Below are 20287 nucleotides of genomic sequence, written 5' to 3' on the forward strand. Positions count from 1 at the left end.
CCCATCACTCAAGCCATTTATCTCAGCCCTTTTTGCCCACCCTCTCCATCCAATGTTTATTGTTAGCTACCCCGAAACTTTAACAAGTGGCGGCAGATTTTTCTGTTTTAGAAATTATATTTTTCTTCTTGTCATTGCTTCATTAATCAGCAGGAGGCATTCTGAAAAATGTTTTGTTTTGGTGGCTGCAATCTATTTTGTGTGCGTGTGTGTGTTGTAGTTAATCTGCACCCGTGGCAGGTTTCCCCTCCGAAACGCAGCGCTAAGCAGCGGTATCGCAGGCCTATTGTTGTAGCCTCTGTCATAGCAAGGAGAGCCTGATGCAGGCCTGGGCTCGCCTGATAAGGAAAAGAGGATTCAACATGGCTGGAAAGGAGAATCAGTGGGACTTGAGTGTGGAGTATGGATGGGGCAGATGTACTCACTCGCTCTCATACACACAAACGTACGTATGTACAGATGCACGGAAATATACCGAGCGATACACACATTGCCTACACACATGAGACAAGCCACAAATCATCGCCTTCATCGCATTGGCAAATGCTCAGGCAATTATTTACAGTAACACCCAATTACATATGCAGAAGACACCTCAGGATAGGACCTACAGAACAGTCTCTCAAATGACATAAACTCATACATAGTTACAAGTAGGCACTCATTTTCTGAGAAACTGTTAAGGTAAAAGAATTCAAGATGTGGAAGTACAATCTGCAATTTGTTTCTCATGCAACAGCCCATCTGCTTTACAAACATCAGACGTTATCACAACTAACAGGATTTAAATTTCTGCGGTGCACACCAACATTTTTGGCACCAAGAATGCGGTTTCATCTAATGAAATAATGGGCACAAATTTTCGGCAGAGAACCATTATGTGATTGCATGCATCAATTATTCCATGGGCTTAAACCAATATCAGGGCTGAGGTCTCCTCAGATGGGTGCAATTGTAATTATTTCCAATCAGTGTCGCTGGGAGCGGTGCTATATAAAGCTAAGCTTTTCAAAATTATTATTAGCAATAATATTCTACATTACTGCAATTATTATTACTCTCATCTGATTTCATTATTCATATGCAAACACGGTTTCTATGTACAAGAAATATGAAAGATTATTTCAACACACTATATATGAACCAATCTCACCTAATATGAGATGTACTTCTAATAAATAGTGAAAAACTGTCTAACACGTACTATTCCGTTCAGTCAAAATACAGTCTACACAATAAAATCAGCTACTTAATAAGTTGTCTACCAAACCAAACCAATAATAGCACGCCTCCTTCCATTCTAAGAACTCCTTGGCAGTTTCCATTAAAAGCATTCATATTTTTTTCATCTATTCGTGCATTAATTTTCTGTTACAATAGGGCAGAGACAGGCAAACGTTTGGCAATCACAATCCTACCACCACCAGCGGGAATCGAACCCGCGCCTGAACTCATGTGAGTGAACCACTACACCATCAGGTGGCTAACATTCTTGTTTAGTTTTTTTTTTCTTAAAATATCCTGGACCTGATATTTTGGTAGTCAGTATATATCTAAACATTGTGGGCATTCATTTAATGAACTGAACCCAACTTAGAACTCCCTTCACGCTCATTGCCCATTGGGACAGCAGGCAATATGTCTCCCCAAATGAATGATTATTCAACACCTTCATACCCAACAGATCGCCACTGGAGCAAAGGCACAAGTAGAAGCGGAGCGAGAGAAAAAATGAAAAGAGTTTGAGCAGTGCCAGCTGCTTTTCCATCTGTCACCATCATGGCTTTTCTTGTGATATGTTAAATCAACTTCTTGTCAAGTGCTGAAGATAACTCTTGAATGTTTACATTTGTAAAGCCCTGCTTGTGGGCAGTGGGTAGTTAGTTCATAGTCAAAATGGTGTGGGCATGATTTCTTTGTACTACATCTTGCATTTGTATGTTCTTCCCAAGTGCTCTGACATCTTCTCAAAGTGCAGAAAACAATATATTTTGTCACGTTCTGCATTGCCACATTTATGTCTGGGCTGTGAATTCGAAAAGGAACACCCAAACTCAGATTCAAACATGGAATCTCTTCATTGTGAAGTATGCACATTTATTTGACTTTAATCCTGACAATATATTTCATTTAAAAAAAAAAGAAAGAAACTTCACACCTGTAAATCATGCAACACTGGCAAAAAACATTAGGTCTTTCAATTTGGTTTTATTTCAAAATTGTTCCAAATTCTTACTGTCATCTTCTGTCAGTTTTGACTTTGAATTATTATAAATGTGCTATTTTGAAAAAGTAGTGCATTGTTTGGAACAAAAAACGTGCACCCACAGCGGCACTCAAGGACCGGTTTGGATATCCTGGCTGTAGAGTAACCTCCAGTTATTAGACCTTCCCTGGAAGTAATCCTTTTTAACATTTTCAACATTGTTGAGTTACAACTTTCCATAAAAATAGTTTTAGATGGATGGACAACCTGGTACCCCAAAAATCTAAATATTATTGTTGAAGATAAGACAAAACATGATTGGTTGAGGCTTTGGATATTGTCTATTCACTACGTGCTGTTCCAGTTGTGTCTCTCCCAATTGATGAGTATGAGGCTGTCAAAGTAGAATATTACACTGCTGGGTCGTTGGCAAACTAATTGGGTAACAAAGACCTTTTTCAACCCAGGGATCCCATTTCTTAACAGTCCATGTGCTGAGACTCTGATAAGAAAGTTCACGTCTAATGCATTTGGTAAGGAGCAAAGTCTTTATCTTATTTACTTAAGGTAATATAATTGTTTTGGTCTTTCTCCAGTGTATTAAGCAATATACAATTTCCCTAAAGTGCACCCAGTGATGAACCTATAGAGCGCTGCAGCACAGCATAGATGATCGAGCAGAATATGTAAATTATCTCCATTTCAGCATCTTGTCCCATTTTTTTTTATTTTGTCAAAAATTCACTTAGCAACACATGCATGCTGTTTTAGTTGATTGTTTTGGGGCATTTTCCCTGTCAAGTCTAATTGATATTCTGCAGAACCAAATTCATGAATCAAAAAGTGCGATTGGCTGCACACAGTCTCTCCTGAAGTATAAAAGCACTCTCACAGAGGGATGCCATTCTAATGCATTGTGAAATTTCTGAGTCACCCAGAGAAAGAAGGGAGTTCAAAAGAATATTAAACCTAAAGGGGGGCACAGAGGTTTATCTAAAGTCAAGGACTTTATTTAAGAATCGTGCAAACCATTTTATATTTGTCTATATTTACAGCGTCTGACTGATGTGTGCAGTTATGAGGCCAGGGATTTACGATGACCCCGTTGACTGATTGACTCCTGAGTTCCCTTTCATCCTCTCTGGGTATATCCGCCTGTTTATTCCCAACAGGGAAAGAGTAGATTTGTCTTGAGAATATGTCACCTGCCACCACGGCCCCCAGGGACTGTGTTAATATCCATACATGCGAACATTACTGCCTCAGAGTTTCCTATTATGGCCCCTCACACAACTTCTCCCCACTCGCTGTGCCAGGCAGCTTTTACTTATACTACATGCAAAAGATCAAACAACCTTACCAATTGAATTCAAATGGGAAATTGCTTATAATTCAAACAGTGAGCGCTGAAGCTGACCAGAGCAATACAGCAGAAGTACATGTTTGAACATGTACCTCCAAGACATGATTAAGACCTGCAGCACGTGCATTACAAATGTACCTCTCTCTTGTTTAACATTTCAAATAGTATCTCAAGAATGACAGTTTCTGCACAGTGGAACTAGCCGGGAGATTTGAATGAACTGTTTGGTCGTTATGTTTGGGATATTGCGGAAATATTGAGTAACGACAGAGAGAAGGAAAGGCGCGTAATTTCTATTGAACTTTCTGACTGGAGAAAAGCACCTCCGTGTGTCTTCAGAATAGAGCCCTCAGCCCCCTCCAAATTCTAACCTCCACGTATTTAGGATTCTATATTTAAAATCCTTGCCTTGCATCTGATTGAATTGACTCATAATAGTCTAATTTTCAGATGGTTTGTTAGTGATTTGTCCTTGGTGTGTAAGCAGACTCTCAGGCAAGCGCTCATTTGTCTGCTTTATTAGCCTTTACTGGACGTCTGAAGCAGAGTGAACAGAATGCCTTACCGCCCATGCTCTATATAAATACAACCCTGTGTGGGCATTTGAGTGAGAGAAATAAGCACTAGCTTAATGCTGCATGTGTACTTTGATGCTTACAGTCCAGCCAATGGGATAAAAGGTGAATTAAATGAGAAAATATTTCTTCCTTATAGCGGGGGCCATGATAGCAACTGCAAAAGCATGTGTGTCCCTTCAAAGATTCCGGGAACAGCGGTGACTCTCTCAATTTAATCGATTTTTTTTAAAATGAAAAGTCAATTTAAGAAAGTTGAAAAGAGAACGATGGGCGAAGGGAAGGGTGGGGGTCGCATTCTCTTGCACTCAAGCAGTAAACTAACTGCTGCACGGAGCAGGCAGCGATTTCAGCTGAATTATCTCTCACCTCACATTTGCTCTTAGGCAAGCAGTTTAAAAGCCAAACGATTGAGCCAGTGATCCAATTTGAAATGCAGAAATGATTAGAGCAGCTTGCCTCATTTCATATCGAAATTCTCTGATTCATGACAGGGTACCAGCCAAGATCTAACTCTAAAGGGAATTAGGGTGCAATTCCTGCATATTCCTGTTATTTAGTCTCCCAGCAGCAGATGCTCTAGCCTTGAAGAGGGGGTGGAAATGGAATTGAAGCATTACGTAGGTATCTTTTCATCTGTGCCAGATGTAACTGTGGCTGTTTATATAAGGTATTTCCTACTTTGTGTTACACGCTGGCTGACTGACAATCCTATATTCAGAAGCATGAAAAGAGGAAAACATGTAGCACTAAACTACGCACATACATATATAGACACAGGTTTTGAATAGAAGTGAGACACGAGCTGCGAGGTTGGCTTTGGCCAATTATTTGGAAAAAAGAAAAAAAAGGCCCTTGCAACCCAGCCATCCTTGAGGCTAAGAAAATATTAAAACGTGCGGCGATAACGAGGGCTAGAGGAAAATCTCTCTTAATGAAATTTCCAGTTGACCACATGCAATTTGTTTCATCGCACTGAATAACTAATTGCAATGGACGTTATCAAGGTGCGAGTGCTGTCTGCTGTAAACTGTTAAAACAGGTACAAATCCTTTATCCTCACTTCCATGTTGGAAACAAATAAAACCTGCCATCGCTGTATACAGTAACCTTGTTCCTCTTATTTCTGCTGTTAATGTATTCTAGAGGACAGGGCGCATTTGTGAAGGGAAAAAGTCCACAGTATTGATATAAAATGTTGTTAAAGTATATAGTGTCGTGGAAAATTCATTCCTTTTAATTTCTTAGATAAAAGTAACATAGCATGTGTTGTGCTATTTTTTTGTAAAAACAAAATCTATATATGTATGTATGTATATGTATATATATATATATATATATATATATATATATACACACATATATATCTATATATATATATATATATATATATATATATATATATATATATATATATATATATATATATATATATATATATATATATATATATATATATATATATATATATATATATATATATATATATATATATATATATATATATATATATATATATATATATATATATATATATATATATATATATATATATATATATATATATATATATATATATATATATATATATATATATATATATATATATATATATATATATATATATATATATATATATATATATATATATATATATATATATATATATATATATAAATATATATTCAGTGACCTCCAACAATGTACCACAAATGCAGACACATTTTTAAAAATATATACAGTATATATATATATATATATATATATATATATATATATATATATATATATATATATATATATATATATATATATATATATATATATATATATATATATATATATATATATATATATATATATATATATATATATATATATATATATATATATATATATATATATATATATATATATATATATATATATATATATATATATATATATATATATATATATATATATATATATATATATATATACACAAGAAAGAACACAAGAGTGATCTTCCAGGTGAGACAAGGTCTATCACTGAATCAGTACATCACATCACACAAGTGTCTTGCTGTGGTGACCCTATTGGGAATAACTAAAATCACAACTGTATTCTGCGCTATACAAACCTGGATCGTGCGGGACATGCAAGAAAAAATTAAAAATATAACCTCCACTCAAACTAGCCACTGAGCATGCAGGTAAATTTGGAAATAAAATTGTTAGACAGTTATTATCAGTACAGACAAAACAAGAAACTAAATGCAATACATTTCTGCATTGTTAAAGCTTTGATATTTTGATCTGGCTAGCTTCATTTTCTTGGTGTACTTCAATTAGCCCCACCGTATGTCAGTTGTGGGCGGAATTAAGAACAGCTCGGACACTTTTGGGGAGTAGGTACATTTAATTTCACACTTGATGGTTGGGCATTCACAGCAGGGACTCGGCTGTTTGTAAACAAGAAATTACAAGGTACACTTTCAATAATATGGCCGCCTCCCCCCCTTAAGGTGGGATGGGTGAAAGTCCTGACAGGACAGCTTTGATCGCTCAGCTGTCTAAATCCTAGATCCAGTGCCAGTGACCTTGTTGAAGGCAGCTAGAGAAAATGGCATGAGGAAAATAATCATTCCCACCAAGGTTTGTATCGATTTCACCTGCCCTGACCGTGGAGCACGTTAACAGCAGCCACTGGTGGTCAGCCGTGATATCATTAGCTTGTTGTTTACACTGGAAAGCTGGGAGTTGGAGGCAGGCTGAGTGTCACAAGACACTTTCTTCTTTACCTCCTTCAGCTGATCAGAGGATCATGGTATCAAGGAGGGATTAGTAGCGACTTGGGATTTGTGTGATTGGTTAATTTATTGCGGTGATGGCAGGCCTTTCATCTATGGCAACATTTAATCAGCGCAGCCACAGAGGCTATTACAGGTTAGCTCCTTTCTGGAGTTGGTCCGGCTGTGCCATCAGCTCTATCACAATTCCCCTGAAATTTCCAAATTATCTGGAACAGGCTTTAGCTTCTCCGTAATAAAAATTAGAACAGATTCCTGATAGAAGCTTTTGCTCACACAGGGCCAATTATAAATAGTCCAACCCTGCCTTGGAAGACGGAAGGGGGAGGAAGAAAAAAAATCCAACTCTAAGAGATGTGCACGGAACTTATCGTTCAACCCCTGCTCGCCTCTGATCCAAATCCATGTGGCTGAAAATTTATATTAGATGTTATCATAGACGTCTAAGTCTCCAAAAAAAAAAATCAATGAAGGTTATCTTTTATGTTGCAGCAACTTGTGAAAATATTGATTTTCATTTTATAGCGAATTTGGCGCATCAGTTTGTAATCACTTACTCGCTGACTACACTGTTTGGGTCGCTGTATCTCTTACATGAGAGAAGGTAGCAGAGCTTGGGGGAGGGGGGGGGGCAAGAGAGTATTGAAACCACTGAGGTGAAGGCAGGGGGCGGATATACTATAACACACACAGTGTGTGTGTGGGTGTCAGCTTCACAGGATCTATAATCTATCAGGCGCCATTTTTATGTGGCAACTTGTAAATATAAATGATATGAACTCCTTTACATCATGTTTTACCTGCATTAGAATTTACTCACAGTTTCTACATAGTAACAGAGGCTGAGTTTGTTACCATACAACCAGTTCGCTCATATTCCCCCCCGCCGCAGGGAAATTGTAATTTTCTGCCTGTCAATCTGCATTTCACTGCATAGTAGCCACTTAGGCCAACTGATCCGGTTGTAGAAATGTTTTCATTTGCATTTGCAAACACTCCTCCCCACAGTGACGCCACACTATCTTAATCCCAAATATGTTGCCCGCACTTGCTCTTGTGCATCTCTTTGTCTTTGTGGCGGCTGCTAGACGCATGCTTCCAAAGCACACGTTTGTCACCGTGGATGAGTTATGTAAATCTGCAGTAAGAAACTGTCATCACTTGTTTGCGACAAGGGTGAAGCAAAGTAAACTGGAATTGACAGTTCACACAGTAATATGTAATACCCTCTGTGACAAAATTAAAGCAATAAATAGCAAAAGTCTTGAGAATAATGTCCCAGTACTAAGATGTCAAGTTAGGCTGGTGTTCCATCCATGTTGCTACATGGAGAGCAGCTGGAATATTGCAAATTCCCAAAGGCTCTGGGGGATGGGTGAAAGGCCTCTCGCTGCTGAATAAGAGATGGCACCAGTCTTGAGATCTAAGAAAGGGTTAATCTGATTCCCATTTCAGATAGTTGTCCTGGCAACAATCGGCCAGTCTGCTCTGCTTCCTTGACAGCGCTAGGAGATTTTCAGGTTACCCAATAGAGGACTTTATTGTGAGGCTAATTTGAAATGTGAAATCCAAGATGACTTAAATTACTGAGGTCGTCTTTCTCTCATCTGCTGCCAAGGCGGGATAAAACGATGCCAAGAGAAAAAATAAGAATATCAACCTCTTATCAGTTCAGCGGTGCAGTTTGTGCTCAGCAATAATCTCCAAGTGAATGACGCATAAATAACATCTTCATTTGGAGGCTATATTTGTTTTTAGCATTGCAGCCAAATTCATGAACAGATTCTCATCATCTTAATGTCTTCAGAAAGGCTTTTTGTCCTCTAGACTGTGGCTTGATGGAGTCCATGGGGAAAAAATAAGAAATGGGTGTGAGCATGCAGACAGACACACTGCCCGAGCGCAGCACTCATCCTTTTTGCGTATCTGTGCCAATTCCGACCTTTAACATGCTCAAGTGACATTTGTATTCATTCTTGAAGGTTGTTGCCATGCTCAGATATAAGTGGAGAGTGCGGGGGAAAAACTCGATCATTTTTCCTTTCATTACGCATATGATTATGGTTAAGATTGCTGCCAAAACAGTACAATTTTAATAACACTCAGATAAAAGAAATGGCATCAAAGTGTCAACATTTTTTCTTTACTAGATGTCTGTACTCAGGTAAATTAGCACACGCTTAACAACAGCAACATAGGATAATTGAATAAATGCACATTCTGTGGCAGTCTTGTACGCAGGCCTATCAAGAGGATATTGTACTATGTCTCTTTTCCTTTCTTCTTGAAGAAAAAAACCCTACATTGACCTCTGACAAAAAAGAAAAATGACTTTACACATTCAGTATAATTTATCAGCATATTATAAAAGCTCTAACCTCAATTGCCCTTTGAAACAGATACTGATTCTTTATATTCTTCCCTACTTGTTTCAGGAAATAGTGAGATCTTGACGATAGCATGGTACAATGCGACCAAAGTTCACTACAGAATGTTCCCTTCCCTCTTTCTTAAAAGTCGTTTCCTCTTCATTCTTGGCTGAATTCAGATGCGCCTATAAGCCTCTAGTACATCTCTTTGGAATCCTTGATTTTCACTCCGAGCTGTCTTCTTTTTGATTCAACACAATGTAGTCTTTTCCAAATTTTTTCCTCTTTTAAAATTACAACTGCAGCCTTTTGTCAGCGGGCCATTACTAATATACCCACATCCCGGCAATGTTTATAAAAGGATTGAGATGGACTCTTATAGTTTCTCAAATTATCTGTACATGAGCGACCGTTCCTGGCTAGAGCAAATTGCCGGTTATTAGTGTTTCTCTAATCACCAAAATAGGCAAATGATGAATGTGTGTTATCTGTCTCCTTCCAGAAGACGAAGAGCACGGTCCCGGTGGTGCTGAGCGCCGGCCCCAAGTGGCTGCTGGATGTGACTTGGCAGGGAGCAGAGGACAACAAAAACAACTGTGTGGTGTACAGCAAAGGTAAGCAAGCAACCCTGGAATCGCGTTATCTCTCACCACCGCAGCACAACACAGCACAGCATCGTCGCTAAAACACAGACAATCCTTCATCCACTCAAGTCCCACCTGCCCGTCTCCTGGCCCTTCTTTTCGTTTCTCTCTTGTGCACACTTTGCTTTGCAGGATGTTCCGTGCAGCATGGCTGCAAGGATGAGCACACGCGGTTTCACGTACACACACTCACTAGCTATCTGTTTGTCTTATCCAGCAAGTAATTTATAGCATTAAAACACTGATTAAGAACAGGGAAACATCACTTGACATAGAAAGTTAATTGTCTTTAGATTTCGCTGCTGAAATCAATGCGCCCCACCTTTTCCTTTTATACTTTGTCTTTAAGGGGATAAAGAATTGAGATAAGGTTACCATTGCTTCATTTGTTCATTTTCTTCTACCAGTAGAGGTAAACAATACTGCAGTAAGATGTGTCCATTACTGTGCAAAGCTTTAACTGGTCTTCATATGCTTTATTGTTTGAATTCGTTCCAACAGCAGTTATTTGGGGTAATTACCATATTTTCTCGCATATACCCATGTAACTCAAAATAATGATGACCGAATCAAGCCTTGTATATACATATTAGACTTGACAGGCACGAAACTGCAACGTGACATAGCCGAAACGCCATAACGCAAGCGTGAGTGAGTGAGTGGTTGTCCATTTCATTGTGCCCCGTGATTACCTGGCAACCAAATTCAGGGTGTCCCCCCCCCAACCTGTTGTCCTTGGTTGGTTGAGATAGGTTCTAGCATCCCTTGTGAACTTTGTCAGGATATGCGGTATGGAAAATGAATTAATATATATTTTGATAATATGCTTAACAATGTTACATGAAGTATTGTGCGATGATCAATCAAGGCTAACTATTTCATAAATTTATGAAATATAGAAGTGAAGACAACAAAGATACGTATGCAGGGTTGCTTAGGGTGAAGGAAAGAGACTTTATTTATCGCTCTTTAAAAATGATTACCCGTGACAATATCCCCAAAGCTGAAACGCAGAATCTTCTTCCTCAAAGTGAATAAATGGCAGGAGTGGGATTTGCAACCCGGATTTTCTGTCTCGCAATTCTCATCTACTAATCACTAGACTGCACTGGGGAGTTATCCTCTTAACCGGCTACTTAACTTTGTGCTCTTTATCACCAGATCATTAAAGTTTTGATAAGCTGTTAAAGAAGATTATGCACTTTAAAAAATATATATAAAATACAATAAAAAAGGTCTAGTCATTTTACTTGCAGATATACTGTGTAAAACAAAAATGAGGCTGCAAAAACAGGATTTTCCACTTGTTTTATCTGAGGTGGACAATTTGCTTTGCCACTCCCATGTGTAATGAGCTAAGCATGCTTGTGATATACATATATGATAAGCATCACACGCAACACAATACTACTTGCTCAGCTGTGTCATTCACAGTTGCTTTGTTTGCCGCTTACATTTTGATGTTATTAAATTAAACACAATGACATCTTCACACGTCCCCCCGTGACAGTTGTTCTGTGTTGTACTGTATTACTTTCATTATTGGGAAATCCTCCAAGCAAATTATTAAACGCTGGTATGTGATAACAGAATACAACAAATTAATTTAAATCTTGTAGCCAAAGTTAAATATGGACAGCAGAAGCAGCTTCTGTGTGAGTGCCTCTGGAGCCAACACTGGAAATAGGGGCTTTTTTATTATAACATTTTGGTCTTTGGACAAGTTACTTGTGAAATGGAAGGTTACTGTGTCAACACTATAGTTATGGGTTGATTAAAGTCGCTCTTCTTTTTCTCTTCAGAGTCCTACTACAACTTTCCTCCCACTTTGAAATGCTTGGGCCCAGCCTGTTTATATCTTAAACCTCTCCTGAATCCACACTGTTGACTGCTTCATTGCTCCTTGAGATGTGTTACTTATGGAAAACAGGGAATATCTCACTGGACCGTATGCTTGCAGAATATGTTTTGGCTCACGTTTCACTGGTCCCGACTTTCTTTATTGCTGCCTGCAAAGATAGTCGCTTTCACTTTGAATGCTTGCCAGTACGAATCTATGGGGGAGTATCTGACCGTTGATTGGTTTGAGTGGTTACAGAGGACTACTGTGATATGTGATTTCTGCTTTACACTTTAACTCCTCAACTGTCTCCAATACTTCTAGACGTATGTGAAGTGAGAGAAATAGTGGCAGGAATAATTCTGTGTGTTATACTGTGGGAGTGTTACGTGTATAATATATCCAGTAGAAAGTGGAACAAACAGTTGGACAGTTTGATGGGATCCCACATGGGTCATTCCCAGTGGGTGACAATATGACCAACTAGCTTTTTGAAGTAACATACCCAGTATATTTGTAGGTAATCCAAGGTTTCCATAGAGTCTATGTGGAACTACGAAAAGGATTACACAAAAGGCAACCCATATTTGCCAATTTTTTTATCGTATCTATTTTTGTTTTCCAGGTGCTCACAAAAATGAGTATGTTAAATGTTTAAACTTGACTTAAAGTGTTTTATGTTGTATATTTTGGTAAATAATTGATCAATGACTGTGCCTATAATTACTGTGTGCTTAAATTTTAATGCTTTTTACAGAAGATTTCTCTTTTAAAGCACACACTGACTTTATGGACACCCTGCATATAGAAATGCATGACAATTAAATCAGACAAATTGACAGGCCAGTCAGTTAAGTGGATTGTACATTGAATTGTGGTTGAAAAAAATGGCTTGAATGGAAATTGAGTGGAAATCTTACCCTTACATTCCTCTATTTAAATAAATCAAATACATATGCTGCATTATTGCTAAGGAGGCCACACTAAAACATTGTTGTTGAAGTTACTAGATTAAATGCAGGTATTTGAGTTTCGTACGTGTTCTGCTTTGGTGCTGCTGATTTGATGGGTTTTGATTGGAAACTTTCAGCCCCTAAATTGAGGAAGAAAAACCCTTCAAGGCTCCAGGCATTGGAATGTTTGAAATTCATGAATATAAATTATTTGTGACTACTAATTTTCATTGGTTAAAAAAAATAAGAGGCTGCACTAGCCCCGAAGTGGCATTATAGCAAATTCAATATCTGCTTTTCTCAGGCCGCTACTGTGGCCCTGTTTGTTTTACATTAAACTCCCATGAAGAGCCTTAGCAGCCAGCCATTACTAAAACGCTCAACTCTACCACTGCGCTCTCATTATCAAGAAATCCACCTGGAACTCCCACAATGCTCTTCTCCACAGACTGACAATTTCTTTGAAGCATAGAAGTTCTAGAAACAGTCAGAAAGTCTGCAGAGTAATTATGTGTTACAGTAAGAGTGGAGCGCCAGGAGCGAGTAAGGATGACAGACAGGGACCCGGTGAGAAAGATAGGAACCAGTTGGGAATTTTCGCTGCAGATAAACAACAGATTGATAAACTTGGAGGAAAATAAAAACTAACAAAGGCTTCTCTGTGCCTTTCCTGATTGGAATATTTTTACTTGTGTCCAATTGTTAAAGATGCTACTCGAAAAAATTACATTTTGAATCAGCCTCTACTACATTACAGAAAATCATTCAAATCTGAAAGTCATGTTTCTGCTCGTTTATTGTCTCTACTATAAACTACACGTCATGAACATGTCACGTGGCATTATTAATATCATTTTCATCCTTAAAACAACCCACATCGAGACACAACATGTTACCAAGTACCCATAGAATAACTTAGGCCATTGTTCAAGGTGAATTAATCAATGTATCTAGGATGTATTACATAAGACTAAACAGAAGAATTGGCAAACTTGGTACATTTGTTTTATTTCAGTCACTAAATCCATATATAATTAGATTCTTTTTAGGCCAATGTTTCATTACAACTGGTGGATGCCCTCTGAGGCGTGAGATGAACCAACGTGGCTTTTGTTGACACTTTTTTTTCTATACTTGAAATGGACGTTTAAATATTTGGTGTGCGGTTGCATTGCTTGATTTTACTTGAACATATACTGCTTGCTGCCGGTGAGAGCTGAGCATTTAACCCTCTTCTTTAAAAAGATTCAGGCAAACGGGGCATGCAAGGGTTTATGATCTGTTATCTCAGAACATAGCAAAATGGCGTGACTGAATAATAACTAAACAACTGGTACAATGTAGAAATTTCATTATCAGTGTAATAAAACAAAATTGTACCCTAAAGGAGTCCCCACCACAGCTCAGAGCAGCCGACTAATTATGTTTAATTAAAAGACAACAGAGATCAACAGAATCGTTTTCATTAGGAAATTATTAATGATTCTGCTCCAACAATAATTGATTGCACTGAGCCATGCGATAACTCCGTGCGGTCAGGCTCAATTCAGAGCTTGGTGGAGAGGAGTGGCTGGTTCTGAAGATGAAGCTTGCACATTTGTAATAGAGAATTTGTAAAACAGGCTTTACGGAGACAAAAAAAATTAGAATGGGAGAAGGAGGGGATGGATGTTGGAGGCTAACGAAATGCAGATTAAATAGTAATCAGAGTGGGCTTCTATATAACATTTAAACAGTTATTATCGCACATCATGAATATATTTCTTTTTCCTTATCCTGGATCTATCTTACAAATCCATACACACACATTCCCACTTTGCGGCTGTTTTATTCAGACCAGTGTAAGCAGCCTTCAGCTGCAGACGCTTCTTCCCAGCAGCCTTTTATGTCCATTGTTCTCCCGCCGAGCAGGCTGCTTTCCTGCTAAACTGTACTGCCGAGCCAGTAGATGCCACACTCTGCCACTGCACCCACATTCGCGGCAAACACACACGCTTGACGACATTACTGAAAATTCGCATAATGGCTGCTGACACATAAATGTCCATCTGCATTCACCACAGGCTAAAGCCCTAGACAAAAACAACAAAAAGGAGTAGAGCATTTAAAGGGAGTGATGGGTGCTGATGAGTACTAAATTGTTTTTTTTTTTTTTCATAGATGATAACACTTTTTTTTTACACCGTGCACTTGTGTTTTTTTTTTTTTTGACGTGCTTGTGTGCGTGTTCGAATAGCCGTTTGCCTTTGTGTCATTGCCATTGAGGGTGTCAAGCTAATGAGCATGAGCTGTCCTTAGAGCAGGAGGGTTTGGGTTGTGCCATTCACTCTGCATATTTAAATGCCTTGTAGAGCTTAAGTAGACCCACTTTTCCATGTCAGGGCAGCGTTCAATCCTACTGCGGCCATTAATTATGATACCTTTGTGCTCCTGTGTGGCTAATAAGAGTGATGTATTGCACCCTCGTGGCATTATAATCATCTGAGTGAAGTACCTGGACCGCACTGAACTCGCTTTAAGCACCGCATTTAAGGCAAAAATACCGGGAGGAAAAACAGCAGTTGAAGAGACAGCCTCCTCCTCGCTCTCCCTGGCTGCAGTGGTTAATGTTCCCACATGAGAGTGTGTCACACATTTAACGTGTCCATAATGGTATAATCAATGATGTGAAATGCTTTGGTATTGATCATTCTAGAAGGCTCATTGTGTGCCTGAGAGGGAAGACAGCAAAGACACACTCACAAAGGTTAAAAGCACATATTGTTCATTGTTTTCCTCTTCGTTCTTGCATGTTCACACGGCTCACACGCTCTACATTAGGATTTACTACATTACTTTCTTATTATGTTCACTCTCTTTGAACAGGAAACTGATTAACTGGATTTTGAGGAGCTGCTTCTTAATATTTGGAGCCTGTCTCCCCAGTATTGAATCCGTTCGTTACAGATGGGGTGTAAAAGATCACATTTTATTACATTAATCACCACAAGCTAATGTGATGATATGTGCTTTATATCCGCGACTCTTAATGGCATAATCAATGACCATTTTTATATTCATTGAAAAATCCAGCAGATATGAAAATAAGACCCAGCACGGTTTTTCCATCTACTGAGGGATCTTGAGTTTGTAATTAAAGAGTTCTTTCAGTGTATATCTTCTAAAAGCCCTTAGCCTGCTTTTCAGGCCTGGTTATGATCCAGCTGGCCTCCCCCAACTCTGCTGTGTTTAGTAGTAGGTGTGTAAAGCATTGTCCCCGAGTTTTAGGATAAAGCACTGCCTTTGGATGCCGTTGGTTGGATGACACACACACACACACACACACACACACACACACACACACACACACACACACACACACACACATTTACAAAAGCGTTGTGTTTAAATCGTGTGTTAGTGCTTTGTTAATGGGAGATCAAGCATCAAAGAGAGGCACGCTCTCCCACATTCAAACATTTTCTGTTTTGGGAATTTTGGGGTAACTGTACATGATTATGTTGGTCTACAGAAAATTAAGAACATGATAAAATCCTCATTGGGCTGAGCTTGTCTTCCGATGCTCTGTTTGACGTACCTACCGCTCAGCCGCCGGCTACATTAATATGAACGGTAATCCCTCGAATATTGCGGTTAATGACCACAATAATCGAAAAATCGTAAAGTAGCATCATCCCTATTATAACATTTTCTTCAGTGCTGAATGCTGGTAGCAAGAGTGGCTTTCGATTACAAGTTTCAGCATGGCTTTTCACATTTTTATTAACTTTAATGAACTTTTTTTTTAATCTAATCTTTAATCGCGAAAAAATCTGCGAAAATTTGCGATAAGTGAAGACACGATATTTGAGGGATTACTGTTCTCTTTAATTTTGATCTACAAAAGCCTATTTTAACTTCTTTTGGGTTGGATATTTTTGATCATGTAATGAAACAAAAAAAAAACAAGTTGCAACCAACTGATGGCAATGTCAAACCAGACTTATTTGGATCAATGCTGTCATGTTTAATGTGGTTTGTACTTCTGTCTTATCTAGCTCATAATTCATTATGCTATGGTAAAACATAACCTTCTTTGTAGATGTCACAAGTCATGAGTTTCAGAACTCTTCTGTTTGTCTATGGTTGACAAAGATGGGTGCCTATTTTCCGCGTGAGAGGAGGAGAACGGACCTAGTGCTGAATAAGAAGACAGGCGTGCTGTAGGTACAGAAGTGTGGAGGAGCAGACATCAGTGTCGCCCCGGTCAGACAAGGCCATCTATCCTTGAGGCCTGAGGTAAAGTGGGAGGGGGAGAGCAGAAGGGACAAAAACGAAAAATCAGCAGAGAAGTGAAACAAAAAGGCACCGATGTGTGTGTGGAGGTAAAAAGAAAGATGGTCAAGCACGGATGAAGTATTTCTCTTAACTCCAAAACCACTCCATTTGTGCTTGCCTGAGCACTGAGTAAAAAACAATCTTTCATCACCCCAGTGGTTAGAATACTAGAATGGGGCTGGACTGCTGCAAACACAAGTCTGTTCAATTTGAAATGGTATTGGAATGGGAGCTTTCGGGTCGCTTCTTGAAAGAGAAGTGATGTAAGAGTTTTGAACTCCAATCCCTGCCGACTGTGAAATGCAAGCGGTGGGTTCAGTGTTTGGGTCTGCCAGAGATAGGCTTCGGTTTCCTATCAGCTCCATTTTCATGGAGAAATGAATGACATGTTTTGTTGATAAAATTCTAACCAAACTGTGTGAGGTTTGCATAGACATGAAGGGCTCAGTTAAAACCTTCGACATCCCCTGCTTGATATTACTTGCCGGGGCTGGCCCACTTAGTTTAAAATGTCATTTGAATTCATGGTGTTGGCAATATTTAGACAATCACAGTCACACAGGGAGTGAATGCACAAACAAATTCCTCAAGTGTGTCTATGACTTAAGCAATCACGAATACTTCCTTTGCTATTACAAGGCCACTTTCCTTCCACTGCACTTGTCACCTGCCACATTGGAGTATCACCTAACCAGCAACTCAACACTACCTGATGCCCTCAGCATGCTAAGCCTGCATACTGTCGATTGACGCCGGTAATACTGTGTTCCGATGCAGTATAGTTATTTCTTTCCATCCCTTCACAGGAATCCCCCTTGCACCATTTCCCCTGTAATCTCCACACTACTCACTGTTATAGGGTGGCTCGCCCACTGCTCCCGCTACCATTCCACAGCCCCTCTCCTTCTTATACCTGGCACCTCCACCAGTTTAATCCCTTTGACCCAAACCCTGCACGTTTCCCTTTATCAACAGCTCCTTGAGATTACATCCTGCTTGCTTCCTCACCACTGCTTGCTTCAGTCACCGTGGCTGACCAGGGTCTTTGTCAGAGACGGCTGGTTGTGATAGCCAATGTGGGCCAGTTATTCGGTTGGTATGGAAGCCATACTTAACAGGTCATCTGCGCGAGGTGTGAGGAAGGAAGTTGATGTGGGCGGTGTTGAAGCAGAAAGGCATCAGATGCTCAGGGTCTTGATTTTAGATTTCATATATTGACCAGTTAACTTAAGCAAGAATTCAATTATCAAATTCTTAAGTCATACAATGTGAGCCATTCCACTAAAACTAGATGTGAAAAATTGAAAGATGCGATGCTGATCTTTTGATGGCCCTTTCAAATTGCAAAAATATCTGAAATACCCTAAGTTTTGTCAAATACTTTTTTTTCCACGTCAAATTGGAGGAAATGTAAGAAGAAAAAATACATATTGGCTTCTAAAAGCTCTTAAGTTTTATTCAAATGAACAAACACCTGGTCACCATTTTTAATATTCATAGAAAATTAGCTTATCAAACTGCCACCTAAAAAAAATCATTAAGCAGTACCAAATGCTTAAAATGGATCCGCTTTATCAGCATTGTCAAACGCAACTCAAAATTGCAAAACTTGAAGTGAAAGTTTCTAAGGTCATTTATTTTGCTGAAATTATTTTGAAATTTAAAATACAAAAACAAAATATATTTATTGTATTAAGAAGCCATCAAATCAAATTTTCGACACTTTGATAAAAGTGTCTGGTTTTGAAAGAATGTTTCATAAATTCCAGTAGTTTTATTGGCTTTATTAATGTAAACCACTACGTATATTGATTTATTTCCTCATTTACTGAAAAAGTCTTCAAATTTGATACTTGGGAACAAATGAATAACAAAGGACTAAGTATAATTCTGTGGGTTGTCAATCATCTTTTACTCATTTCTTTTCTCTCAAAGTCAACTCTAATTAACATACATATGTTGTAGATGTTCATAAACAAATCCAAATTCCATCCCGTGTCCCTGTATGGCGAGTACTCCTGCCTTATTATAATAGAAGGCTGATGTAAGGCCCTTAAAGAGTGGAATGGTTCCATGGGAAACAAAAAACTGTCAAATTACACCACAGGTTCTGTCTTAAAGCTATTCAAATGGCAGATAGAGGCACAGCAGTGAAAAATATATACACACTCCATCCTGTCAGAATGCTTTTGGCTTATCTTGAGTGACTGTCAAGGCTTGGAATATCAGGGAATGGACAGAAATATATAAAATTAATAAGCCGCTGGATGTTGTCGGGAGTTATGATGCTTCATAAATCCTGGTTTGATCACGGCGGACAAGGCTTATACCCATAGCTACCTAATACGCGCAGCAGTGTTTAGGACTGGATTTTATTCTTTTCCGGCAATAGACGCCCTCAACTGGCAAAAGTAAGATTCATCATCCACTCCTGTGCACCGTGTTTTTTTTTTTTTTTTTAAGAGTGACAAATACTAAAAAGAAAGCCTACAGGAAGTTGACAGCCATTACCTCTAATCGAAGAGCGCCTATATAACAAGGTGAAACCGAAAACCAAAGAAAAAAAACACTATTACGTGAGAAACAGAAAGGGGAAATGTTCTGAAACTTATCAGTCACACTCACTTTGTCAGGTCGAGGGTCTCGGAGCTTTTATTTGTTTGTATCCTCTACTGGAGAGACCTCCACTGCCAACCCCGGCAGGTCTGCTCAATCAAGGGTTTCAGGTAATATTTCACTCTAAGAATTACGCAAGCTTCCAATGGTTCTCTCCAATTGTGTGGCCGGCACATCCATCACTATCCGTTCTCCCTCTCTCGAATGCGGGCTTTGTCTGGATCACCCTCTTTCTATACCCAGTGGTTGGGATTTGTAAATAATGCAATGACAGAACAGGCTAATTAGACCGGAGGGTGTAATCTCCGGGGGTTTACCTGTCAATACAAATGTTTTCTGTGAAAAAGAAGCATCTTTAAATGAAAGGCTCCACTGTTTTGATATGTAAAGCACGTCACACAGTTTCAGTCAGCCTCATTCCAATGAGACGAGTTGTCAACAGGAGTACAATGACAACAAAAACAACTTTACTGAACCCAATCTGAATAATAGCATTTTCATTCAAGAGCTATTTTTTATGCCTTGTTACATGCGAGAGGTCGTGCATAGTGAACGCAAAGTTAGAAGTAATTGTATTACACTATTTCTTGTAACTCCACAAATAAGGGCGGA

At 38.8% G+C, this 20287-nt stretch overlaps 1 protein-coding gene across 2 annotated transcripts in view; it reads left to right on the forward strand.

The window, feature by feature from the left end:
• The window catches only part of zfpm2a (zinc finger protein, FOG family member 2a), a 112083-nt gene that overhangs the window by 60208 nt on the left and 31588 nt on the right, over positions 1-20287 (forward strand). For both annotated transcript variants that reach the window (XM_077720687.1, XM_077720688.1), the window contains exon 5: positions 9808-9919. In XM_077720687.1, coding sequence (XP_077576813.1) covers positions 9808-9919 — 112 coding nt within the window. The remainder of the gene's footprint in view (positions 1-9807; positions 9920-20287) is intronic.

Source organism: Stigmatopora nigra, chromosome 7 (assembly GCF_051989575.1).
Source record: "Stigmatopora nigra isolate UIUO_SnigA chromosome 7, RoL_Snig_1.1, whole genome shotgun sequence".
Lineage (NCBI taxonomy): Eukaryota > Metazoa > Chordata > Actinopteri > Syngnathiformes > Syngnathidae > Stigmatopora > Stigmatopora nigra.